The 27,708-nt window shown below is 32.9% G+C and overlaps 3 protein-coding genes across 7 annotated transcripts in view; all 3 read right to left on the reverse strand.

Annotated features, from left to right (window-relative positions):
- The window catches only part of LOC106709369, a 34,231-nt gene extending 33,726 nt beyond the window's left edge, over window positions 1–505 (reverse strand). The window contains exon 1 of the mRNA XM_014501170.2: window positions 397–505. The gene's annotated coding sequence lies outside the window, so the exon portion shown is untranslated. The remainder of the gene's footprint in view (window positions 1–396) is intronic.
- Window positions 506–2,656: 2,151 nt separating this feature from the next.
- The window catches only part of LOC106709367 (protein hu-li tai shao), a 65,016-nt gene continuing 39,964 nt past the window's right edge, over window positions 2,657–27,708 (reverse strand). The window contains exons 3-22 of one of the 5 annotated variants that reach the window (XM_045685111.1): window positions 23,889–24,016; window positions 23,435–23,608; window positions 23,099–23,231; window positions 22,012–22,182; window positions 21,539–21,706; window positions 20,658–20,878; window positions 20,015–20,152; window positions 19,527–19,621; window positions 19,057–19,177; window positions 16,738–16,761; window positions 15,000–15,110; window positions 14,562–14,693; window positions 11,888–12,050; window positions 11,440–11,535; window positions 10,671–10,742; window positions 10,105–10,158; window positions 9,521–9,670; window positions 4,023–4,090; window positions 3,507–3,649; window positions 2,657–2,716 (exon numbers count right to left, since the gene is read on the reverse strand). In XM_045685111.1, the coding sequence (XP_045541067.1) occupies window positions 3,509–3,649; window positions 4,023–4,090; window positions 9,521–9,670; window positions 10,105–10,158; window positions 10,671–10,742; window positions 11,440–11,535; window positions 11,888–12,050; window positions 14,562–14,693; window positions 15,000–15,110; window positions 16,738–16,761; window positions 19,057–19,177; window positions 19,527–19,621; window positions 20,015–20,152; window positions 20,658–20,878; window positions 21,539–21,706; window positions 22,012–22,182; window positions 23,099–23,231; window positions 23,435–23,608; window positions 23,889–23,993 (2,337 nt within the window). In that variant the 5' untranslated portion in view covers window positions 23,994–24,016 and the 3' untranslated portion in view covers window positions 2,657–2,716; window positions 3,507–3,508. The remainder of the gene's footprint in view (window positions 2,717–3,506; window positions 3,650–4,022; window positions 4,091–9,520; window positions 9,671–10,104; window positions 10,159–10,670; window positions 10,743–11,439; window positions 11,536–11,887; window positions 12,051–14,561; window positions 14,694–14,999; window positions 15,111–16,737; window positions 16,762–19,056; window positions 19,178–19,526; window positions 19,622–20,014; window positions 20,153–20,657; window positions 20,879–21,538; window positions 21,707–22,011; window positions 22,183–23,098; window positions 23,232–23,434; window positions 23,609–23,888; window positions 24,017–27,708) is intronic. The other 4 variants (XM_045685112.1, XM_045685113.1, XM_045685114.1 and 1 more) reach the window with 4 other exon arrangements.
- LOC106713164 lies at window positions 26,031–27,545 on the reverse strand (the record flags this gene model as incomplete). The annotated part of the gene is made up of 2 exons (XM_045684847.1): window positions 26,031–26,207; window positions 27,069–27,545. Coding segments are annotated over 2 exons (654 nt in total), but the record flags the coding sequence as incomplete, so codon positions are not given.

A 27,708-nucleotide genomic window follows, 5' to 3' on the forward strand; every position in this document is an offset into this window, starting at 1 on the left:
TGCAGATGGGTCCCATTTTTTTTTTTTTTTTAAATAACTAGAAGACTAGTAGATTTTGAATTTAGCTTTAAAATTTTTAAGCGGCAATTTAAGTATGAAATACAAAGAGTTTTCTGTTATGAAACTAAATTTTGTGCCTACCCTAAGTAAAAAACAGGGTAGGAAAATATTTACGCTCTTTATTCGCTATACAATCTTACTAATAATATAAATGCGAATATTTGAGTGGACGGATGGATGGATGTTTGTTAGAAGATATCTCCTGAACGCCTGTATGGATCTTGTTGAAATTTGTCACAGATATAGAATAAAGTCTGGAGGAACACATAGACTATTATTTTTTAATTCGGCGCTAGTTTTCCCATATTAAAACGTTTATAACAAATTATTTATAACCTGCATTCTCCATAATTGTACCGTAGTGTTGTTCATCGCGTATTCATTACTTCTTGTATAATAAACATCTTTAAAAATTTTTGATTTTAATATCGTAACTTATAATTTAGTAAATCTCCATCAGACAAATGTCAAACCTATTTTTCTTACAATGGTTACAATGTTAGACCATAGATTAAATATTTTCAAAGATTAACATTTGCGAGACCATAACTATTTGGTTTTTTTTATTCGTATGAATGACCTCTATATAGGCTACAAACAGTGGTATTTTGTGTCTTTGATTTTCGCCATTTTGACGCTATTACGGTCGTCAGGAGTTAAAGTTTATGTCGAAAAGAAGCAAAACTGTCTTCATAGAAATTAGAGGAAGAAAAGGGACGGGGTTGTAACACTAAGAATGTACAAATGAAAAAAAGTATTTAATCTTCGTTGTTCTCACTTACCTTTAATATTGTAGAAGTTCTTCGTAACAAAGATGGTTATAAAAAAATTAAACAACAAGTTCCATAATAAATCATCCAAACAGCATATATTTTAGAAATAAAAAAATACATGATACAAATAAACTCTTTTAAGCTAAAAACTTATAAACTAATAAAAAAAATTCACCAGCACGATCTATAGTCTGGCAACATTCGTCGGAAGGAATTAAAAAAAATAAGAAACCGCTTTAAAACTAATAATTTATTTTGAATTAAAAATTACAAAGTCGCATAATATGCCAGTTGTCCACAATTTTATTTCAAAACATCATTTAAAATTACTTAATATTTATTAAATACGGGATAAAAACTTAATAAATCCCATATAACGTGGATAATAATAATAAAAAAAATCAACTTGCCATTTTAACAACTCTAGACTAATTCTAGGTAATGTCAAATTGACGGGCCTTAGAGTGATATAAAAAATAAATTTTATAAATATATATAAATATTAAATAAATGAAAGGAAATATTTGGGCCCCAAAATAACATGTAAGGGAAAATTAGTTCTTTTCAACATGGCGGAACTAAGGTCTATAAAGAATTTAAATGCGTATTTGTGTACTTGTTTATTATAGTACTGTATAATTATGTATATAAATTTATAGTATATTTAAATAACATCGCCATGTTGAAGTCACATTTTGAATAAGGAAATAAATAGATTAAAAAAAACTACGATAGCTAGCCGATAACTCCTTATTTATAGAAGTGCTTGTAAATTATAATTTTATATCGTTTAATTATATTTATATAGACAATGCAAATGTCAACTGTCAAAATTGCCGCGTATTTGCTATGAAAGATGTCTATGGATTACATTTGACAGTTGGAAGGCGGGAATTTTGACAGATGTAAAACGTTATAATCTATAACCGTAAGCTATTTGTCCACACGATTTTTATACCTTATTTTGTACCAATGTTGTTACAAATGTAATTTAATTTGTTTTTTTTTTTAATTTGAGACAAAGGCAAAAGGTATTTGGGTGTTAATGTGGACTTATCCTATATTATAATAAAATTTCAAAAGCACAATGGCGTGGGGCCTTGTCAAAATGGTCTAACCCCCTAACACGTAAAGCATTTGATGCTGATGTAAAATTATCCGTAAGAATGCACCATTAACACCGAATCGACAATTTAAATCGAAAAATATTAAGAAAAAAAATACGAGTCATATTTTTTTTGTTGTCAAAATTACTTTAATCCAATAGTCATTTCCGCCTATTAGATAAGTATAGCGGAATAAAAAATAGCATACTCCCATTTTTAGAGCAAAATGGGAACAGCATTTTCCAAAAAAAAAAATAAAAAATATATATTTTCCGTTAAAACTGTCAGATTCGGAACAAAAAAAAATAAAAAAATGTAAAAAAAACACATTTCACATTAGAATTTCTTGGCAAGTCATAAGAAAATAAATTTAGTCATGATGAAATTAAAAAAAAATCAAAGATTTAATGAATGTCAAAGATTAAATAAATAAGACGTCATCTAAAATAGCCCTTAATTAAAACGCTTAGTCTATGAGCAGAATTGGTCGATTTTTCCACGACTCATTTTTATCTCTATTTTACTCAACTTAGCAAATGCTCAATTTTAGAATTTACCTCAAAATGCTCAGACATAAGCGACATGTGATAGCTACGCTGATAGGTGGGTCAAATACGCCAACATAAACAATCTAATGGGTTCAAATCCAACCCAATCCACCCATACAAACTGTAAAGCGGTAAATTATTTAAAAAAAAAAGTACAATTGTAATTTTGCTCTTAATTATTAAGAATTAATATTGAAAGCGACATGGCAGTGTTGTTTCGATGTTATACCTGAAAAATTAAATAAAAGGCAGAGATAAAAAAATCTATATTCGTGTCGATATGACGCTGAAATTATCTAAATCAGTGTTTCTTGGGGGACATTTGTATTTAGAGGGGGGGCAATTCGGAGATTTAAAAACTTAAGGCTACATCCTTAAAATGATAGCAAGTGCTATAAAGTACATAAAAACGTTTTAAAGACAAAAATCCGTTGCATTTAAAATATTTATATGTGTTTTCGTGTTTAAAAATGTTATATGAAATAGATCTAGTCAACCAAAAGTAGTATTTAATTATTTCTCTAACATTGTAAATTTAGGATTCGAGAGAAATTTATTTCTAAACAAAATGTATAAGGGGGCAATAGTCGTGTTCATCCTGAAAAATGGGACATGGATCCAAAAAGGTTGGGAAACACTGATCTAAATAGAGTTAAATAATCCATACAGTAGTAATTTTTTTTAGAAAATATTAATAATTTTTCAAAATTTAGTCCAATTTTTTTAATGAAAATCTGTTCCTTTTTTAGATGTCTATCTAGGATTATAGGCAACTTTTGCATTTTTCTAGTCTTTAAGGGGAGGGGACAGGTGCCAATATCTACCCCCCTTTACCCCCTAACATTATTAAGTTTGAGTTATTTTTGTGAAAATATTTATATAACCTATTAATTTAATTATTTAATTGTAATACATAATTTAGTATTTACCAAGTTAGTAATAAACTTGCAATTTATCTATGTTTGTACATTTCGGTTTTGGATTGGATTAAAAGAATTTAAAAAAAAGAATTATTATACCTCTAGGCGGGCTGCGGTGTGCTGGACTTTTCCTTCTTTTTCTCCTTCTTCTTTTTAAGGAACGACGGCGTCCTCAGACCTTTTTTCTTCTTTTTGTCTTTCTTAGGCGAGTCTTCAGTAGATACTTCCTTGGAAGGCGATCCCTGGGAAAGGAAAAACAATATTTAAAACTAAATCTCATATTTAATATTATAAAGGTGATCCGGAGTTGAGATAAGGGTTGTCCATCCCTAACTTTATTTTTTATTTTTTAGACAACACATTTGGTTTATTAATAAATTTCGAAGTGAATGTCATCGCGGTCAAAAGCTAGTCTGTAAGAAAAATTAACAAAAAGATTTTTTTTAAAACGAAAAATTTTTTTTTTCGCATTGTAGTCTAAACAAAGTACACTATAATTAGTAGGGCTATTTAATTTATATTTTATTTCTAACTACGGGATGTAAATTTCTGTATATATTTTTAGTAAGAGATATGCGTGTTATTTTTTTTTTATTTTTTATATATTCTGCTTACCTCTTTACTGCTATGCGAGAAAGTGCTCTGGTGGGCGTCAGAGTGATCACCGTTCACAGTATGCTCACCTGAAACATTTCAATAATCATAACCTCAAAATTTTAATAACGCTTAAATAAATTTTATTTCGACATCTTATATACCAATCCAATGTTTTTCTCCTTTCAATTTAAATTACGACAAAACTATAGAAAATTAGGATTTAAAGTGTTTAAAAATACCTCAATTCTAGACAAAATTTAAGAAACCTTAATAAGTATATCAAATCACCTCAAAGTTTGACGTTTAAATGATTAACACACATTAAAAAAACATATTTTGAAATTTTACAGATTAAATATATATTGTTAATGCAATTTCCCGCCACTAATTGACAGATTGTCATTTTAAAATATCATGCAACACTCACCTTTATTGTTATTAGACATAAAGTCGTTTACCCGAAACCAATAACATTGACAATGCTAAATGAGATGCAAATTTGACTTCAGAAGCTACTATAGGTTTTTAATTTTACAAATAAATTTAAATTAAAAAAACCAAAAGAAATTTTTGTTATCAAATTAACATCGAAACGTTGAAATTTGTTTTTAATTGGCCATTAAAAGTATGAATTTAAAATTAAAAACCATAAAATGCAGGATGCAAGCTTGTACAAGTGACATTTATTTTCTTCTCAACGCAAAAGACAAAAGTCATGCCCGTACAGCCAAATGTGTCACATTAATTCGTTATATACAAATTTAGTAAAAAAAAAACCAAAGAAAACACAACGTTAAAAATACAATAGCATTAAAAAAACACTTTATTACTAAAAACCCAATTACATGCAAACGTAAAAACACATAAGAGACAAAGACATTCATTTAAAATACACAAAAGATTATTTATTTGAAATAAAAAAAATAAATGTCATCTAACTCGAGCTTTTCTAACCAAAACTAATGTTTAAATTTTTGAATTTTCACTTAACAAAAACTTATATTACGACAAACTTTTCTGACTCGGTAAAAGAGGCGCTACTATCGCAGTCCGCTCTCTCATAAGATATGTAACACTAACCGTGGGTTTACAAGACCAAAATCTCCTTTTAAAACATATTGTTATCTCTGGTTTCTCAAAGATTATGACAGGGATAACGAGATATTTTGTACATAATTTGGTCTTAGAAACCCACGGTAAGTGTGCATTCACATGGGTGCTTTAAACTATCGGCTCTCGAGCAATAAACGCTTTAAAAAAATTTCGATTGCAAAACCACGCGATAAAAAGCGTCGCTTTTAAAAGTGCTGTGGTTTAAGTAAATACACGAAAGTTACAGTTTGTTCTTTTTTAACGCGCGTTAAAGCGTCCGTGCGAATTTGTTGGCTAAGGTTAAGTTGTAAAAATGAAACATAAGACATCGACAGTACTTAAAGGTTGATGTACGCTAGAACATATTCTCAAAAAGTTTTCAAAGCAAGTCTAGTTCGTGAAAAGGTTACACTAGAACATATTATAGAGCGGCTTGTTCTGTTACAAGTAAATGCACCAGTTTATACTTATGTTAAGGTGTTTTAAGGCACTTTCAGGATATTGATAGAGGGCGTTATTGAGCTATTGTAATTTAGTTCCATTTATGTCCACCGAGTCAGATAACTTTGTAGTTAATAGCTTTTATGTTTAAAGTCAAACAGTATACCATATTAACAAGTACAGTGCAATACAAAAAGCACATATTAAAAAAGGAAAATTTAAATAATCTTACAAAATTAACAAGGCGTGCGTGCGTACAAAAACAAATAAATAATATATCAAATAAAACCCGAAATATTTCTTTTTATTTATATTAATACTTTTAAAATATATTTATCTTAAAGATAAATTTTAATGAATACAGGTTTAAAAAAACATATTTCGTATTAAACTGTGAATTCATTTTTGACCTAAGTTAGTAATGAATTCCGAAAAAAGTCGACTCTATCAATCTAAGGTCAATCTACAATCTAATTTTGTAGCATAATGTTGTGTGTTGCAAGCTTTAATAAATGAATATTAAATAAATATTGAGATCAAATTTATAGAGCATACTATTGTCTATCCAAGTCACTATTATGTTTGTTACTTATTTTAGTACTTTGTACTTAATTTAATTTGTAATATAGCTTTCGATATGCTTTTGGCTATCTTTAAGTGTGAAATTAACTTTATCTAGTCATCGAATTAAATGTTTTTTTATACACTTAATTGAAAATTAAGAAATGGTATTTATAAACTATTTTCTAGTTTAACTGTACTCGGATCGAAGCTTTCAGACATTCTGAATTTAGATATAATTCTATAAAACACAGTATCTTCGTAAGGTGGCCAGCTTGAATATTGTCTACAACCTTTCGATTTCCAATCGATTCTCGAATCGTAAATTAATCGTTCGGAATCGTTTTTTTCGTTATCAACAGTTATCGATTCACATGTACTATAATTATTCGAAGTGGACGCTGTATTAAAACTATTTGAGGTTATGTTACTGTCATTTTTGTAGTCACTACAAAGTACATTTCGTCGAACGTGTGTTTTTTTATCATAACCTTTTCCATCTTTATTAAAATCTAATGAATAAAAACTAGGCATTTTATTATCAGGAAACTTTTTACTTTTACTACAACATTTTTGTTGTACATCATTAAGACTGTCATCGAAAGATATCCAATATTTTAAACCGCCTCTATTTTGTGTCTGTGACATCGCTATCACTGGTGCTTGTTTGACGAAAGGAGAACCTAATAAAGTATTATTTCTTTCGTATAACAGACTGAGATCACTACCAGATAAATCACCAGTATTTTTGATAGGTGATTCAGTACATAGATCGAATACTGAATTCCATCTTCTCGGTGAAGATGATCTGCTAAATTCATTAGCTAAAAAAGCTGTATTCATTTCGTTTTCATTGTCTAAAATTAATGTATCGTTTAAAGGATCTTCTACATCTTCTTCTTCTTGTTTAATAACATAAGTTTTATCAGAAATAACTTCTATATTATCTATAATTGAAGATTGATTATCAATCTCTTTGTTTTCTAATATTTTATCATTACAACGAACTTGAATAGAATCAATATTAGTTACCATGGAATTGTATTGAGTATGTGAAGGTACTTTAATATTTTCTTCAGTAGTCTTATTATCCAATACATTGATGGAATCTTTTTTCATTCCATTGTCAAATTCTTCTTTATTAGACACAACTTTAGGTTCAAATTTATTTGTTTCATTTAAATCTTTGTCACAAACATCTTTATTAGAACTGCCATTTGATTCTAGATTTATTTTTGCAGTAATATCTTCGATAAATAGAAATAATGGTGAAGTAGTATATAAAATATCTTCATTGTCAACAACTGTAATTACTCTTTTGACTTGTTTGCGTTTATTCTTTTGTGATGCTATGTAAAATGATCTATCATATATGTAGTAAATAATAGCTTCGACTATTCTGTGACTCTCACTTTGCATGTTACTATCATTTGTTGAATTAAAACTTTCATTTCTTTCTATTTCTTTAACGATATCAATAATAGAAAATGTTTCAAATGTTTGTTCATTTATAGAAATTTCATTTTTATTGATATTTGTTATTTCTAAATCATTATTGTTGTTATTAACTTCATTTATATTAGGATAAATATTATCAAAGTCTATTCTGTTTATAATAATACCGATTATATCAGAAATTATTTCTAATTTTTCAAATTCAATAGTGGAATCGAAGCTTAAACCTTCGGAACTTGCTATGCTGCTATAACTTAGTCTTACTGAATCTGTTACTTGCATTTTGATTTTAGCATCTTTTGCAATCACTTTATTAGGCATACGAAATATATTTTCTTCAGTTAAAAATTCTGGCTTAATTATGGCTTCATTTTTATCACTAATTTCATATATTTCTTGTTGCAAACATTTATTACTATCAATATCTTCTGTTTCTTCTTTCTTGTCTAATTTAGGAACGTTCAAATCAATTTTAACATGTTCAATACATGAAAAATTATTAGATTCATCGCTATTTATACTTTTAGATTCTTCTAAAATTGGTTCTAGAATTCTTTGTACATCACATTTTCTTGGAGATTGATACGTTGGTACTTCATTTCTACCATAATCTGAACAAAAGAAATTTATAGGTACTGAATAGTCTCTGATATCTTTCTCTACTAGTTTTTTAACTGGACTATCGTATACTGCTTCTTCGAAATCCATTTCATCATGAAAACTGTGATATTCACCTTCTTCGGGTACCTCTGAATTTGATTCAATTTTCTCTGTATTAGTTTCTATCTCCTTAATATTTGGTAAATCTTTTTTATCTACTTCTTGTCTATCTATATCAGTTGTTTCTTTGTTATTATTTTCAATGATAGTTTGATTATCCGTCGAGAAGCTATTACTCATTTCTAAATAATTATCCTCATTAAATTCTTGACTTTCAACAAATTCATTTGTATTTATATCAACTTTAAAAACCGGTACTGTCTTTTCCATAACTTTAACTATATTAATTTTCGATTCAGAGTTAACTTCTAATGTATGTGATTGATTAATATTATCAGAAGAATAGTAGACTGAAATATGTGAACTTTTTAATTGTTTAGTGTCAGAAGTACACCTAAAAGATAGATTACTGGTACTAAAAGACCTATTACGTGGGATATGATAATGATTAGGTTCCGGATCCCTTATGAATGAATTAACAAAGCCACTATGAGAGTTAGTTCTATAAAGACTATTTAAGGAACTAGTACGTTGTCTTGGCAATGATCGTGTACGAAATAAATAATCAACTTTACGTTTATTATCCCATTCTAACGATGGAATAGAATTCAAACTGGATAAACTGCCTAGATCATTACTTTTATAAATAACTATATCTTTTGATGGTATTTTTGTGTTAAGATTGATTTTACATTTCGGGTGTTTTTTGATATCGGATTCGTATTTATATATGACATCACTGAAGCCAGGATTTCGGGGAAAGCTGTGCTTGGCACGATTGTTAGATGTGAGAACGTCTTCGAGGATAGCATCTGATAGATTACCTGTGTTAATGAACAAGCAAGTTATTAAGTGCAAGTTAAACATACAAAGCAAATGGATTCGAGCTTTAAAGAGATGTCCTATTAAATATCTAAAGCGTATGTTAACCAAGCACTTTAAAGTTAGTTCCTTAACCTTTAAGGACTTTTGGTTTAGTGAAATAATCACATAAACGTACTTTACGTTACTTAGTTTCAACAATCAAATTTTGCTACAATATTTGAATAAGGCAGAGTCGATTTAACGACACAAGATGATGAAATTGGACATAACACAAACGACACAAGAACCTTCATACATTCATACAACTCTTTCTTAGATGATCCAAAATATATTCTCTCACATTAATTCGACGACACAAGTCAAAGACAACATCCATCTCATTCTAACCTACCCAAAACCCACCCATTCCATCTCACTCTCACCTCTCACATGTCCTAAGACAGGCGCATGAGCAGTATATTGTCTGATGACGACTGTAGATGGCGCAGTGATAATACTTGAAGTACCAGTGGACGCGGTCGAGTCCAAGAATACTTCATCATCAGACAGTAAGTTGGGATCGCGTTCAATCTCTTTGAGGAATTTAAGAGGGATAAAAAAAGCGAACATTAGATATGGAAATCCAGGTCAAAATATTCATTTCGTTAATGAAATAATTACGAAATCTACGTATCTATATAAATACCAAAATTCCAAACAGTTTCGAAAACAAATATCACCAATTTGTTATTTCTTTAGTTAATGAAAACCATAGTTAAATTTTATTCATAGATATTTAGTATGCATTTATCATAAACCTAAAGTTAATCTTGCACAGTTAAGTTATTCATGCAAATTGTAACATTCTGAAAGATTTACTGAATCAAAAATAAAAAATCAACGCCCGATTTTTCACAAAATTCTTTTAAAACTTCAAAAACAAACGTTTAAAATCATTAATCTGTCAGAATGTATACAACAATTAGAAGAATTAAGACTTAGGTATGCAGGATCTAGGAAAACTAACCTCTAGACATATCGGTATGCTCTCGTTCCGCCTTCAGGAAGTCGGTCGTATCAACTACGGAGAGGAAATAGGTTTGTGACATGCATGAAACTAATTCTGCATACTTCTAGAACATTTCTTTGACGAAAGAACATTAAAAAATGCGAATCTAAAAGAAAAAATAGCAGACACAAATGGATGTAATGCTGTCTTGCTCTAACTTATTACATTGTACATCTTCCATCTCTCTCATGTAACGAAATGCGCCTAAACTTGACGCGTCCTTGAATCTTTCCGCAATTCAGTTAACAAAACAAATAGTTTGCGTTCTTTCGTCAAATATCTTAAAATGCATCATATCATTAAGAAAAAAACATGTTAATATGCAATACAAAAATGTTTAATTGAACCAAAATTGCTAAAAAAATAGCTTTTTTTAGTTTTTTTTTAACTGAATAACTAGAATACCTAAGATTATAGCTTTAAGTATTAAAGAAAGCTTAAACTAGAACAATCAAACAAAATCATCTCTTATAATATTTTCAGTATCTGTAAATGTTTCATTGATGTAAACGCAAGACACTCACCGTCGCTGAGAACGAGCTCAGGTTGGCTGCGAACCGGAACTTGCTTCGTCTCTATCCGTAACACTCGGTGTTCTATAGAAGGTAGACGAAAAAAAAAAAACCAACATTGAAATTAACCTCAGTAACCAGATGTAATCTGCACATATCTGTGAAGTCAACTGGCACTGGGTCAGCATTGACTATGTCCTAGTCACATTTAAGGTAGGCTTCGGGCCCTTAGTTGGGATATATAGTGAGCTGATGATGAACCAGTATAAGTTGACATATCGAGCAAAAAAGCACCCTAGTACCTAATATTCCAAACTTATCTCTAACAATTTAGTAATCTTATTTGGAACATCGCAAGATTCTGTTCAAGGAAGGAGATATTTCCCCTTCTTATGCGTTCTCTTCTCTGTCAAATCAACTTCGCCTTCCCATCCTTTTCATATAAGAAGTTAAAGAGACCTAAAATTAATCCTTTAGCACGCAGTCAGAGTGTATTTTGTGTGTGTTTTGTGAAGTCAAGTATTACAGTAGGCGAGAGAAAATCTGCAACAGTTGTCTTTTTTTGGAATGTTTAGATGGATGGATGGATTTTGCATGAAGATATCTCCAGAACGGATCAACGGATCTCGATGAAATTTGGCATACATATAGTTCATAGTCTAGAAGAAAACATAGGCTAAGCATATTCCACGCGAACTGAGTCGTGGTCGATTACTAGTCTTTAACATAAAAGAAAAATGGGAAGGGAATATAAGGAAGGGAAGAAATATTGTCTGCATACCGTCGCGGGACTCCTCCTCTGTCTCGGAGGGCGCGCTGGCGGGTGACGTCACTTGAGCGCCACTCACAGCCTCAGACTCAGAAAGGTCGGTGTCGTCTGTTTAAGATCGTTCAAATACTTTTCATACAAAATACAAAGCTAGCAAGTACCATCTTAAGACCATAACATCTCATCGGATGGGATCGTGGTCAAGCGCTAACTTTTTTCAATAAAAATAAAGACGGAAGAAAGCAATTTTGTTGTATGACAAAACATCTAATTTTACACTAGATTCAAAAAAACTATTTTAAATAAAAAAAAAACATTTCTGTCTTCTATTGACCTAAGTCAGAATTTAGTCATTTAGGTCTGATTTAACAGTTAATTTTGTAAAAAGGGGGGTCACTTAATAATTTGGGGATCCCTAGTCTAAACCTTATGTAACTCCGGGCCTGTAAATTTTACATACATTCGTTCCCGCGCTGTTTTCTTTCGACAGTACGCTTGTACTCGTCAATTTCACGATCGGTGACATGATCGAATGGATTGCGTGCGTATGGAGCGCTGTACATTGTCGCATTATGTTGGTACCCGCGCTGGATTATACCCTTTGACGCTGCACCCATAAGTACCTGATCATATAAGAAAAAAGAAACATATATCTATCCTATTTCAACACACACAATCTTCAAATACACAAGTAAGACAGTAATATAGTACCATATCTTATGAAATCCTGGTATTAAAGTCCAGTCGCGGAGAACGAAGAATTTCGTACAATGACCTCTTTACCTACTGACAGTGGTCATAAACATTTTTGTATTTAGTGCGGTTTACATGAATTATTTGAAGGAGAAAGAAAATTTACCAACTTATGAAATATAGTTATTATTATTATATAAATTATTTATTTAGATATTATATTACAAGTAATAAAAATTTTAACAAGAAAAAAAATCTTAATAATCTTAATTCGGCATAAAAAAATAAAAAAAATCAAAAATCAGAATCCGATTCCTCCGTATCGGAGTAACTGCTTTCCGAAGACGTCTCGTCTGTCACATTTATTACAAAAGAACAAACTTTATAGTCTCCAGTAAAAGGTTTACAATCCCTGAGGACGGCGGCCATTGTATCTGTGCGAGCGAGACTAATTGTATTTACGCGAGAGTGACAGAGACAGGTAATGACAGTTCAATGTACGAAATTCTTCGTGCTCCGCGACTGGACTTTAGCAAAAACTGTAACCTATTCCACTCACACGTATGTATTCCTAATACCAGCGAAATAATCTAATATAAACTACTCAAAACAAAATAGGGCCCACTGAAACTTTGTCTCTAATCGTGTTTATAAATAACTCATATACTAATCATTGACAAAATGAAGCACTACCACTTCTAGCACACATGTTTATTACTTCATAATGATGTTTTAAAAGTTAACTTTTTTGTTGATTTCAAGTGGGGAGACAAAAAAGTAAAGTGCTTACCCATTTACCCATTTCTTAAATTTTCAATCGTTTGTGTTCTCAGTCTTGCTTTAAGCGCAATACTTTGAACACATTTTGTTTAGCTGTGTTTTTTAGTTTCGGCATTATTCCCGATTACAATGCCAGGTTCTCGTCGTCATATGGATGTGGAAACTTCGACAAGGGCAGTTCTTTTGCTTCAAGAGGGAGAATCGCAAAGATCGGTTGCATCTCGCCTTGGTGTGTCACGGCGAGCCATTCGAAACGTATGGGAGCGGTTCCAGGAGACAGGTAGTGTGGCTAGAAGACCTGGATCAGGAAGGATTCGAGCCACAACTGCTCAAGAAGACCGGTACATTCGATTGACTGCGCGCCGGGACCGCACGACAACCGCCCGGACCTTGCAATCCCGGCTAAGGCAATCTACTGGCACACGTGTTAGTGGTCAAACCATTCGAAATCGACTCCACGAGGACGGGCAACATTCTAGGATGCGTGTTATTCGTTTAAAATTAACAAGGGCTCACCGGGCAGCACGTTTGAGGTTTGCGCGTGAGCATTTGCACTGGACCATGGACAATTGGAGGACAGTACTCTTTTCAGACGAGTGTAAAGTCAAGTTTTTTAGCGATGACAGACGTGTACGTGTGTGGAGAAGAGAAGGAGAACGTTTTACTGAACCATGCATGCACGGTACTGATCGTTTTGGGGGCCCGAGTGTGATGATATGGGGCGGTATAAGCTTGTTAGGCAAAACAGAGCTGGTGATCTTGAACGAAGGCACGGTCACTGCAGCCAGTTACGTCGAGCAAGTAATCCGACCTCATGTCATCCCATATTCACAAAGAGTAGGTGATAATTTTGTGTTTATGCAAGACAACGCTCGTGCGCATACAGCTAGGGTCACTCAGAGGGCACTTTCTGATGCCAATATCTCGGTTTTACCTTGGCCAGCAATGAGTCCCGATCTCAACCCGATTGAGCATTTATGGGATCAATTGAAAAGAAGTCTTAAAGAGACCCATAGCCACGTTAACAGCCAACAGGACCTCATAAACGCGCTGAAACTCTGTTGGGAACGAATACCCGACCAGAACACCACTCATCTGATTGAGAGTGTTCCAGATAGGCTCAGAGAGTGCATACGGAGCAAAGGAGGTCCTACTCGATACTAAAGAAAAGCTCCCGGCAAGTTTATTAAAAACAAACAGTGACTATAAAAGTTTTTATTGACAGTCTACTTAGTGCTCATTTTCTCTAAAAATGAGTATTTGAGTGTATTGCGATAAAATTAAACAATTCAAACGTTATTTTGTGTTTACTTAATGTGTAAAACCCTAATTCAACATCGACTAATTGTAAAAATTTAATAATCATGTATGCACATAAATTAAGGGACAAAAAGATGGTGGGCCCTATTTTGTTTTGAGTAGTATATAAAATTCTCGTGTCACAATTTTCGTCACCGTACTCCTCCGAAACGGCTTGACCGATTCTCATGAAATTTTGTGAGCATATTCAGTAGGTCTGAGAATCGGACAACATCTATTTTTTATAACCCCCCCCCCATTTTTTTTTTAACTGCGCGCGGACGGAGCTACGGGCGACAGCTAGTAAACTATATCTCTTTGTAACATATGTTATAAATACTCGTGCGAGAGAGACTACTCACGACATGGTCTCCTGTGTGCGTGTTGACAGCATCCTCGCCGACCAGACGCGCCGCCTCATCCCAAGTGACACCCTCCAGGATGTGAGACTGAGGACCAGCGCTGATCTTGTCCGCGCGACGGTTCTCCTTTATCTGGATGACGGGTCAACGTATAATGGAAGCTACTTCATCACTACATCTTGTATTAGAGGCGTAAATTTAATGGAAAAAAAAACACTAAGTATTTTCCTTGAGTTCTTACTAATATTATAAATGTGAATGTTTGGATAAATGTATGGATGTTTCTAAAACATTTTGGAACAGATCTTGATGAAATTTGTCACCGATGTAGAACATAATCTGAAAAGAAGACATAGGCTACTTATTAAGTTTTTTTTTTATATCGCGCGGACGGAGTCGAAGGCGACAGCTAGTCAATATTAATTTGCAATAACTTACCTGCTGCTGTAATTGCTTGAATTCCTTAGGGTTTGTGTTCTTAGGCACAAATTGTAGGGTATCTATCTTGACTGGGGTACTAGAGTGCGCAGGCGAGCCATCTTGAACCCACTATCATCAGCACAAGGTCCAATTTTCAATGTCACCAAAACCGACATACCGAAGTCATCCAGCGTAGGGGAAAAAGAAAAAAAAAACAACAAATTAATAAAAATGTTGCCAGCAGTAGGTTAAGGTTAGGTACAAAGGTTATTAGTGGCAAGGAGAATGTGCTATGCGAAAGAGAAAAATAAAAAAAAGAAAAAAAAAATTTTTTTCATCCTGGCAAACTCATCGAGCGTGTACAGATTTTTTAATGGCAATCTTTAATGCATGCAAAGCTAAGTCGCGTTCCAATTTCTTCAAACAAAAAAAATGAGATAAAAAATAGACTGTAGGGAGTTTATGAATTTCGGGATGCTTTGTGTTTGAAAGGTGCGGGAAGCTTAGGATTCGATGTGGCAACATTTTTTACAAATTTGTGATTTTTTTTATTAATTTTTCGTTTTTTTTTCAATTTCTCGACCCTACACTGTACATACTCGATGCATTTGAAGTCGAATGGTATTATTATTTTTTTAAATCTCAATAAAACCATTCGAAAAAAAACCAGGGGATAGATGTTTTATGAAATGCTCTTGATAGTTAAAAAAAAAATTAAAAAATTTGAATCAACAATTTAACTTTAAATCATACGTATTAATTAAGTTATACTTCTCTAAGTAAAAGCTTATTTAGAACCTCATAAATAACACGAATAAGTTATTTTAAAAAAAAAAAACTAATGTACTTTAAAATACCAAAAAAAATACATAAGTACTGTATAAAATTATCTACTTATTGTACAAATTCATGTAGCCGTGCTTGTACACTTTGTACACAAGTACGAAAAAACGTACATAAACACGAAAAACTTTATTATCATAAATATCCGTATTTATAATGAATTACTGGTAGTAAAAAACTATTTATAAAAAGTAAAAAAAAATGTTTTTTTTACATTTTTTTTAGTATAGCACATAATATATTAAACATATTAAAAAACGCTTATATTATTATTAAGTAAATAACTAATAAGCTTTCCAAAAAAATTTATAAACTCCTAACATTTAACACTTTCAATGCCACAACGGTTAACTTGATTTTTCAATGGCATTTAAAGTGTTAACCTAATTTGATTTCAAAGAAGTATAACTTATTTTTATATTAATAAAGCAACCCGAACCCTATGGACTTAAGCTTGGAGATGTGTCCCATACCCTTCCATACATGACCATACAACAAATATAGAACAGAAATAATAGCAGAAATTAATCGAATTAGAGGCAAGAAATAGAATTTAGAAACTAATAGAGGCCTTTTATCAGTGAAAAGTGTTTGATCATCTAATTTTTTTAAAGTACTAGTTATTTTTTTTATATTCTACCAAATCGATAATTTTTTAGTATTTTTTAACCTTAACACGACCTTGACAAAAAAGCTTTGTATACCACAGATCTTTGATTAATCAAAAATCTGATTTTTTTTCGAAAATAAAAGATGTAAGACTCCACAGACTTAATGTCTACAAATCTTAACAATTGTAATAAATATATGGCCTTTACTAGTATATACTAAAAGAAAAAAAAAAGTTAAAGAATAAAAAAAAAATAGTTATGGAGTCGAAGTGAGGTTATGTCGAACCAAAAACATTATTTACCTCTTCGTTGTTAGCGTCCACCCACTGCAAAACATTATTATATTAGTCACAGATTATAAAAAAAAACAAACGAATTAAAAAAAACAAAACAAAAAAAAAATACATTAGTCCGTGTTAAAAAAAAAAACTTCAAAAGCATTTCATTTAAAAATAAATAAACATTTTGTTATTTTTTTTTCTCTCATAAATGTTTTTTTTAATATATTGATGACATAAAAAGCACATAAGCAAAAGACACGCAAAAACTTTCTTAGGGCGTATTTTTCTATTATAGTTTTAGGAACTCGAAAAAAAAAAGTTTTTTGCCAAAATTAATATCAATACAATTTTTGAAATGGAAATATACATGATTTTTTTTCGATTATTTTTTAAACAAAAATTTGAGCTTCACATCAATTTAATATATTTTTTTTATATAATTCTAAAGCATTTTTAGACCTAACACTGGTTAAATTTTCTAAAGGAAAAAAAAACAGTCTTAATACGTCACAAAAAATAGTTGACAACCCCTGGAATTAATATAAACAACCTTTTAAATTACGATAAAATAAAAAAAATATATAAAAATAAAAATATGTAAAAGAAAAAAAATACAAAACTGAATTAAAAATTTTAAAAAAAAAAACGCCCGCTTATTATGGAATGTAAAAGATAATAAAATAAAAAAACGTTATAAGAATGATTTAGTTCGAAAAAGTCTAAGAATTTAAAATCTAGACCACAAAATATAGGTCATATCTAGTATTAGAAAGTCAACTCATACAGTTACTTGATGTCTTAAAAAAACTATATTCATATAAATGCGAATTTTTTTTTATCTAATAGTTCTTCATTTTGTTAAAAAAAAATCTAGTCAGGTAATAATTTTTGGTACGAAAAAAATACCTTTTTAAGAAAACGTCTAAAAAAATAAAAAAAAATTTAACAATTATTTTTTTGTATTTAAAAAAATTAAATACAATATTTGTTTGAATTAAATTCAATTAATATTTATTGAACGCAAGTGATATTAAGTATTGAAAATAAGTATTCGAATATTTTTTTTTATTTTGACAACTATTTTTTTAATAAAAAAAATCAATTAAAGAAAAATAAAATAAAATATAATTAAACCAGTAAAATTTTCAACAAATTCCGATAAATAAAAAAAAACAATTTTTTAGTCCAACAAAAAAAACACTTTCAAATTCAAAGATAACCTAAAATGTAAAGCCTCAAAAATGTTTAAAACATACAAGTAACTGCATTAGCTTTCAATAAATGCACATCTATGTACTTTTAAATAACCGTAGAGTTCCACTGTTGTTATACTTATCAATTGAATGTTAGAAATTAAATAAACAGGACGCAAGTCAATTTTCATACACAGCGGCCATTACGATATTTGACATTTTTGTTTTGTGAAAGAACAATGACAGAAAAATAGTTGAAAAAAAAACTGCGTCTAGAAATGTCGTATAGATACAATTAATTTACATATTTTTTTTTATAATTTACGTAAATAATTCTATTTTTGTTGAAGCCACAGAAACATTATAATAATGTAAAGATGTGAAAAATTAATAAGATGGAGGAGGGGACGCTAGGAAAGAGATATATCCTTTTTGTGTGCGTTCTCTCCACCGTAGATTAAATATAATCTGCAATTGCGAATGTCTATATTTCGTTAATTTTGTAACCGTATGATATAAAAAAACAAGATGTAAATCACAAAATTATGACTTACGTTAGTCTACGTAGGAGCCATCGATATGTAATACAAGAGTGGAGTTCTACGGTTCTATATAAGCCTAGTTTTCATTGCGGTAACCGATTATAATAAATGATCCTTCGAGTCGGATCCGATTAATTTAATCCATATAAATATGTCTATTGTTGGTTTATTATTAAATACTATTTATTTATTTCTTTTGTGCCAATTCTAATTTCTATTTATTTTTATTAAATTGCGCTATAACAAGCAATATTAAGCCTTTAAAGATTATTAGGACTTTTTTTTTATCTCAAATACAATATGAATCCATTTTCTTAACGAAGAGTATTATTTAAATATTGGTAAAAGAGTACTTTAGCTTTACAATAGCTTTACTAAACAAAATACAACTTTTTGGATTATAATAAAAATTATAGACTTTGCATACAGACCGAAATCTAGATAAAAACCGAGATAATCTCAATTAAAAGAAAATATAGACACTGTAAATAATTTTAAATAAACATTTTCTTCAGTCTACATCCAAAGTCTACTCAAAAGACCGGCCAGTAGACCAGTAGACCGAGTAGACCGGTCTACTCAGCCTCGACGCGGAGGTATTCTACCTTGGTGATCTTCTTGGGGTCGCTGGTGCCTGTCTCCAGGACCTCAACCTTCTGGTAGACGTTGGGGGAGTTCAGCCAACGAGTGCGCTCTCCTGTCTTGCCTTGACCCTTCTTCCATAACCTGAAGAATTAAGTTATGTATTCAAGTTACATCTATATATATAAAAGAAAGTCGTGTTAGTTACACTATTTATAACTCAAGATCGGTCGAACTGATTTAGCTGAAAATTGATGGGCAGGTAGCTTAGAACTAGGAGACGGACATAGGAACTTTTTTATCTTGTGTGCATTTTTTTTATTCCGCGCGGACGGAGTCGCGGGTAAAAGCTAGTGTTTTATATTTATACATCTTCGTATTTATTAGAGATTTATCTATACGATGAAGGCATTAATACAAAAACCCGTTTGCACGATATTAAATCCTAAATGGGAAGGGAATTAAATTATTTAACAACAACATAAGAACTCACCCTTGCCTGTACAGCTCTTCCTCTTCCAGAAGATAACCAAGGGAGGAGACCGCAGGTGGTACTTCTACATCATTCTTAGGCTTCGGCACATCGTTCTATAGACAAAAATAGACATATCAGTAGAAGAAATCGAAAATTAGTAAAGAAAAAAAAAAAACATCTCTCGCGATACCAACTTTAAAACCTTAATATAAATTTACATTAAACCAGTACAGTGGGACCGTAGCTTTCAAAACCAACGCTGGCATACAACTGGCATAAAATAAATACTAACTGGCGCCAGTTAGCCCAAACCAGGCCAGCGCTACTGGTCTACTGTACTGTCTTAATGTAAACCACACATTAAATAATCCATATTGTGCTATAAAACCGTTTAAAGAAGTTAATATAATACTTCACTATAACTAAATGACGTCATTGTTTAATTTCCACTGGACATCAGCGACTGTCCAGTGGAAACAGCCTGTAACTGTGGTAACATAACTGACCTTGATGAGAGGATGTCTGTAGATGTATCCAGTGCGGAAGCCGGCGTTGTCCAGCATCCTCATCAGAGCCTCAAACTCCTCGCCACCGACACGCCACTTGTTTGTATCAGCCGGCGGCTTACGAGATGACTCGTAGATCTAAATGGACAATATTTACTTTACTAGTTATTTAAAAAAAAAAAATGGGACTCATCTGCAAGCACTTCCTTTCGATTAAAAAAATAAAAAATAAAAGAGCTCTAATTTCAATCCATGTTCCCTTCCCATCCTTTTCTTATAACGATGAAAAAGAGAAGTGGATATAACAGAGAAGGAGAGAGAGTCCATTGTAGGCAAACGCTTCAATATCTAGAGACAGTCATTTCGCTATTTCGGCGAATTTAGATGACCTCATAATTACAATAGATACAAGATGATAAATCAAACAAACAAGACAAATTAGAAGTCATGAGTTTAATGATCAGAGATGGACATAAAAAAATACCCTTTCCTTTGCATACTCTCCCCTGTCAAATCACTATCCCTTCCCTAATAAAAAGAAGTATAGGAAATTTATTTTCCAGTACACAGATATCAGATATTAAAGAATAGAGACATATTCTGTGTGACACCAAGAAGTAGTATATCTGATATAATGCCTGACCTGACGCCTGGTCTCCTCATCCAGCAGATAAAGATCATCCAGTGGCTGGTTGGCAACCCGCAGCTGCACCTCACAGGCGGTGTTCAAGTTCTTGGCCTGGAAGAACGCCTCCTCGAGAGTAGCTCCGCAGCAGAGAGCGCCATTGCTGGTCAGCATCAGGACCTTGGCGCTGGGACCCAGAGCACGGACCAACTTGTCGCGCTCCTCGTTGTCTAAGTTACCTGTTTTGTTTATTGTCGTAATTAACTTAGGATTCAATTATATTAAAGTTAGAAAGAGATTTCTAAAGTTATTTTTTTGTCGCAGACCCCTTTTCAGATTTGTTCTAATTTTTATTTTACTTAAGATGACAAAAGAGTAAATGGCCATCTGAATTCGAAGAAGTACCGTCATTTACATTGTTTGTTTTTAATCGACGGAGAAGGGGACAAACTTGAATATTTTTTCATCCCATGCGTCCACTACTCAATAAAATCCACTTCCCTTTCCAATCCATGCCATATAAGAAAATAATAATACATCTTCAGTGTTGCTCAACATTATTCCGCCAACACACACTTACGTAAAGTCTTTGAAATTGTCTTTAGGGAAGTATGAGGGGTGCGTATTTACCATAGGGGGTGTATACTGACCGTGGGGGTGAGCTGAAGTATTGCAAAATGTCGCGATGTAGTTAGTCTGGCTGACACTACGACGACATACAACAGAACTTTCTATTACATTACAGGGGGTGCGTACTAACAGTGGGGGGTGCCTACTAACTGTGGGGGTAGCGTACTAACCATGGGGGGTGCGTACTAACCGTGGGGGGTGCGTACTAACCTTGGGGGCGCGTATTATCTTTGTTGGGGGGCTTCTGTCTTTGACGTGTGTATACTGACCGTGGGGGGTGCGATGGTGTGCGAGTGGTCCGAGCAGTGCGGCCTCAGCACACAGCGGCAGCAGACCGCGGCGCGAGGCGGACACGGCGAGCGCGGCCGCAGAGCGCACGTGCAGCACGCAGCGCACGTCAGGACGCGCCGCGTGCACTGACGCGTGCAGAGAGAAACCTAAACAAAGAGACAATCTTACTAATATTATAAATGCAAAAGTTTAGATGGATGGATGGATGTTTAATAGAAGGTATCTCCAAAACAGCTAAACGTATCTTGATGAAATTTGGCATAGAGGTAGAACATAGTCTGGAAGAACACACACGCTGTTAATTAAGTTTTTTTTTTAAATTATCGGCGGACGGAGTCGCGTTCTACAGCTAGTATTACATTAAATAGATTTTTATCTTGAGTCAAGAACTTTTTCAATATAAAAACCTCTATCATGAGTTGCGGGTGAATCACAAGCTACAGTTCCTCACCTTCAACATTGACCGGGAAGTTGGTGGTCCCCTGGTCCTGTACCACTCCCTGCATGTCCACCTTCACCAGCGAGGAGGCGGTCACCTCGTGCGGGAGGAGACCACGAGGCGTTGTCAGAACTTGTTCAACCGCCGTATTCAGACGAGCGGTGATCTGACCGCTCACACCGGCTGGAATAATAAATAAAAAATCTTTATTCCTCTCCCACAAGCTACAGTTCCATAAGAATCTTTTGGCAGTCGGAAAATATATGAACAATGTCATCTTAACAGCGTCAAATATTGACCAATGAGAAAACGGTACGGTTTAATGTTACCATCTTCATAATTTTTAGATTACACAAATATATCAATTTATATAGAAAATAATTACTATAAGAAATCAGGTCACAAGTTAAAAGTTGCAAATCAATTGCTTGGAGTTGCAACATGGACGACTGTCGGAAGAAGTTAAGAAATTTTTGTTTTCTGATGACCCTAAAAACTTGACCCCATGTCAATGTCAAAAAACTACGATAAGATCCTTGTGGAACTATAAAATATCCGTATTTTGACAATGGTTGACATTAAATTGAGTGTGAGAAACAGGAAGCTGAATCTACTTTGGCCTGTGTTGAGACTCCTAGCTCTCCTTCTAATTAATTAATGGCTCCTACGTATAAGGGCTAATGTGCAAATTGACAATTCTCCAGGAGAGGCTGTCAAAGTTTCAACCATATAGGAAAATAGGCTGTATGGACAATTTTACTTCAGCAAAGAAAAAATGTACACATGTCAATGTGTATATTGTTTAGTGCATGTTAACTAAACAAAGAGGTAACTTTTAATATAAAAAAGTAAAGGCCCTTATACATAGAAGCCATCGTAATGCTGTAAATAATTACTTTAATATTAAGTAAAACTTAAAAGAAAGCTGATGAAATTTGCTACAAAACGTTTTTTTTTTATTTTGTAACTCTATCCATAATACTTTAAGAGAAATTGGAATAACTAAACATACATGAGTTGCTGTTTTAATTAGATAACATATAATCATCTTTATTTCTTACCAAATACATAATAACAATTTAAGTTAACATTGACTTACTCTGTGTCCATCCAAAGAGATCAACCAGACGGTACACGGCTGCTAACTTACAGCGCAAGATCTTCTCCCCCTTCTCGTAGCCCACACCTTCGATACCACGGATATCATTGATGGGGAGCACGCAGCTAGGACCCTGAGAGTATAACATCATCATCTTTAGCCTTTGTCTTCTCACTTCTGGGTACATGTGACTGACTACCGCTGTTTCAGGGTAAGAACAAGTATTGAATGATACCTCAATCAGCAATATAATTCAGTCTTTTAGTCTACAGGCGGTACTCGTCGTTCGTGTCTCTATGACTCTTATGGCAATGTTGCCATGGTTACGATACTAACCCTCAAGCTACCAGTATGCAATCGTCCGCCAACCATTTCCCTGATGCGTTGCAGCAGCGGTGCGTCGCTACCTTCATGCGCTTGCTGGTCTAACACGCGTTCCAACTCTTCGCGGAACAGTTTCGATGACATCAGCGCCTCCACTCGCTTGCGGCGTTCCATCTCGCGGACATCCTGGAAAACACGTATATGATATTTGAAAGGATTACAAGGACAGTTTACGAGGATTTTTTTTTTATAATACAAGGTAAAAAACATGCAAACGGCGACCTGAAATCACTAACATAACAATCACTTCCCTATAAGATAAAAGGTTGCTAGGAAGGGAGCTAGAATTGGCCTCTAGCACGTTCAACCACCACTCCTGTCTTCTGTGTGGTATTGCACCGATCTGGTATAGTTTTACAACTTCGGACTCTTTGTGATTAGTTTGGGATAAAATTGTATAACTCACCGCATCGATGTCAGCGGGACGTTGCTTCAGGCGTTCTTCCTCCTCTTCGGTGGTGGAGATCGGCCCAGTCCCGTTCGGCAGCGTCTCTGTATCCGTGTCCGCCATCGCGACCGCTCCTCTGTCTACGTCTGCAAATAATAAACATACCATTTATCATTTCTATTAACCAAGAATTACCAAAGTTTTTACTCGTATACCCCCCTTTCAAAATTTTACTCGTTTCCAGTGAATTCCCTGGTACATGCACCAATTCAGACATAATTGTATTATACCTATCATCAGCTATAGGTCTCTGTCTACTTTTAAAAATTCGCAACAAATAGTACGGGAATTATTTCAGCATTTTCAATGAGAGAAAAATGTGATGTGGTTTGGATTAGAACCAAAAGGATCCATCCATCCATCCATCCATTCAGCCTCGTTTCGCCCACTGCTGGGCATAGGCCTCCCCTAAAGATCGCCACAATGATCGGTCCTGTGCAACCCGCATCCAGGATACTCCCGCAACCTTGACCAGATAATCGGTCCATCTTGCGAGAGGCCTGCCCACGCTGCGCCGACCTGTACGTGGCCGCCATTCCAGTATTTTGCGGCCCCATCGGCCGTCCGTTCTGCGGGCAATATGGCCGGCCCATCGCCACTTAAGGTTTACAATTCTTCACCAAAATTCTTTACCAAAAGGATATATCACTATTTTTGTTTTAAATTTTAAAAGCCTTTCGAAGTTGTGCGCTTCTCTAGCTAGTTACTAAAATAACTTTCCCATTGTGTTATTTCTCACGTAATATTAAGAACGTCTGTTCATTGTATTATGCGTTACGTAAAATGAAAAAATAAACGTTTCACATTATTTCCCACGAGGGGGCGTTTTGCAAGCCATTATGCATTACGAAATAGATGTCAGAGATGAACCACGATATTAGAGAGATCGTAACTTGCAATGATTTTGTAACCTTAGCAAAAGTCGATGAAATAAATCTCACTAATATTATAAATGCGAATGTTTAGATGGATGGATGTTTGTTTGAAGGTCCAGAAAGGCTCATCGGATCTCGATGAAATTTGGTATAGATGTGGATCATAGACTGGAAGAACACATAGGCTACTTATTTAAGTTTTTATTTTTAATTTCGCGCGGAAAAAGTCGCAGGCGACAGCTAGTTATGTATGTTTACAAATTATTGGACATGTCGTTCATCTCTACGCAGTCAGCGCGCCTATTCTCTGATCAAGCGTGACTCCTCACACAACGTTCCGTGTTATTGTTGTACAGGATGTTTCATTTTTAATTTATGACAGTTTGCGGTAAAAAAGCATATTGTCATATCGCATGCTTAATGGAATACTGACCTAACTCAAAAAACACGATTGTTGGGAAATCGCAAAAGAAGGTTTTGATATAAGGATTCATCATACATTATAACTGATAAAATGAAAACTTGCCATAAATAATTTATGAATCATTGTTTGGTTAAAGTATGATTTACTATTCATGAGATATGATTAAAAAAACACCGAAAATAATTACTATCTATTTAAAAAAAAAATCTAAAAAGTACATTAAAAGTTAAGTCAGTTTTTTATAAAAAAGTAAAGCAAAACTTTAAAATTCCAACGTTCCAATAAGTTTTAAGTCTGTCTTAGATTGAACAAGTTATTATTTTTTATGACTAATTCAGTATTTAGTCTGTATTTGATTAACTTAGAAAAACAAATTTTGTGATTGGGTCATTTTATTCAAATTAGCCGATCGTAAATAAACTTAATATTGATTTTTCTAATGAATAAAAAACATAAATATAATCAAAGATTATTAATAATTATTTTTTTATTACAGAATCTTTCAGAAGAGCAAGGAAAAACAGTTTAACTTGTTCTTAAAATTAAATTTACTTCGGTTATATTTTAGTTAAATCTCTATAAAAAATAAAACAAAAACTTGAATCTAAATTCTAAAGGAAATGTAATACTAGTAGTGCTGTTACTCGTATATATAAACTTAAGGTACTTTGTCTTTTAATTAATTTCGTAATGATTAGTAATAAATTAAATAATTGCGTTATGAAAATCCGAATAAAAATTTGGAATCAAATTTTTTGACAATAAAAAAAAAATAAAAAATAATAAATCTCTCAAATATATTTTTTTTTTATTGTCGCTTAGTTCTTGCCGTTGAGTGTAGACATTAATTGGCATAATGTCACACAGAGGAAGCATTTTCTTCCTTCTATTTCTGATGCTCACTTCCTGGTATTCGTTATCTTTATACGAAGTTTTAATAAAAAATGAAAAAGGGATATCTTTGGTCACTCTTATCGCCTTTATTTCATTCCAAAATACAGTTCATCCGTCTTTAGTTTTATTAAAATTAACACCCCAATCTTCTTGAAGTTTCTTTAAGTTTAAAAATGACTCAAATTCATGAACTGAGAATTTCTTGCCAGACTTCTTCGCATTTTTAATAATGGGTATATACTGATGAGGGGTATATATTGGACCAGACTTTAATTTTTTTTAATCTCCTTTTCTATTAGGCTATGAATGTTATCTCCTTCGTTTTGGCCTTTTACTAAAAAATTATGAGTAATGGACTTAATATTTAAATGAGTAATTGCATAAAGATACAGTGACACTATAAATTTATTTTTATTTTGCCCAACACAGTTATCTGAATAGAGAATCAAATTACATCCATCGTCATTAATTGATGTCTCCGCTGAGAGGTTTTTAAAAATTTCTAGTAAGCAGGACCCGACTTCGTTGGCCCCGCGTTTACCATCCGTTTCATTCCAGAAGAAACTCATCGACATATGATTTTTTTATGTTATGGTCATCAACTTTTTTGTTTAAAATCGTTTCTATCAAATTGTAACTATTTAATTTAGATTTGTAATAAAATGCTGAGGTATCTCCCCTAGGAGATTGCAAAACTGCTTGCAGATCAAACACAAGACCTTTATTTTTATGGTCTATTTTGCAGCGATCATTGTATTTTTCTTGGCGGCTCAACGTTTTTTCTTCTAAATGGGCATCGTAGGATTCTTGTAGCAATATTTTTTGTTCAGGCGTCGAGTTCATGTATTGAACACATAGATCGCATTGATCTTTTCTGGGACGAAAAAATGATATGTTATAATCTTGTGTAAATACTTTATAAAACGTGCAATATCTTCCAGCTGCTTTGTTATTTCTGTTTTGATTTTCTTTAAAGTCTCTGAAAAGATCTGTAATTGTTTTGCCACCATCAATGTATTCACGAGTAGAGTATTGCCTAATATAATGAAATTCCATTCTTGGAATTGCGTCGATGAATTGTTTAATATCGTTTAGTAGTTGTTCGTCAACCCTGACATGAGTGCCGTGCTGTCCTCTCAGATCTTGCGCTAAAATTCCATGTTCATTTATATTGCTCTTGACAGTACGTATAACACGATCAGATATATTTAATACTTTCATGAAAAAAGGTTTGCATACTCTTACAGTTTGCCCTTCTATTTCTAAATGGAACACTTGGTTACAATTTCTGGGGTTGCTAATATTTGAATATTTATACTTGGAGCTTATATTGGTCATACACGACAAAATAAAAGATCTTTGTAACAAACAAATAAAATATCTTTGTAGATCAATCTGGCCGAGATTCCAATACACATCAAAAATTTAAAAAAATAAAAAATCAGTGACTTCAAAGAAATTAATTACAGGCAATGAAAATTTAATGTATTATAATACATTAATTTTGATAAAACAAAGACTCAACTATTATTGCGGCTTCTAAACAACAATGTTTTTTGTAGTAAATAGACTCATATTTAAATGT

This window comes from Papilio machaon, chromosome 28, assembly GCF_912999745.1.
Source record: "Papilio machaon chromosome 28, ilPapMach1.1, whole genome shotgun sequence".
NCBI lineage: Eukaryota > Metazoa > Arthropoda > Insecta > Lepidoptera > Papilionidae > Papilio > Papilio machaon.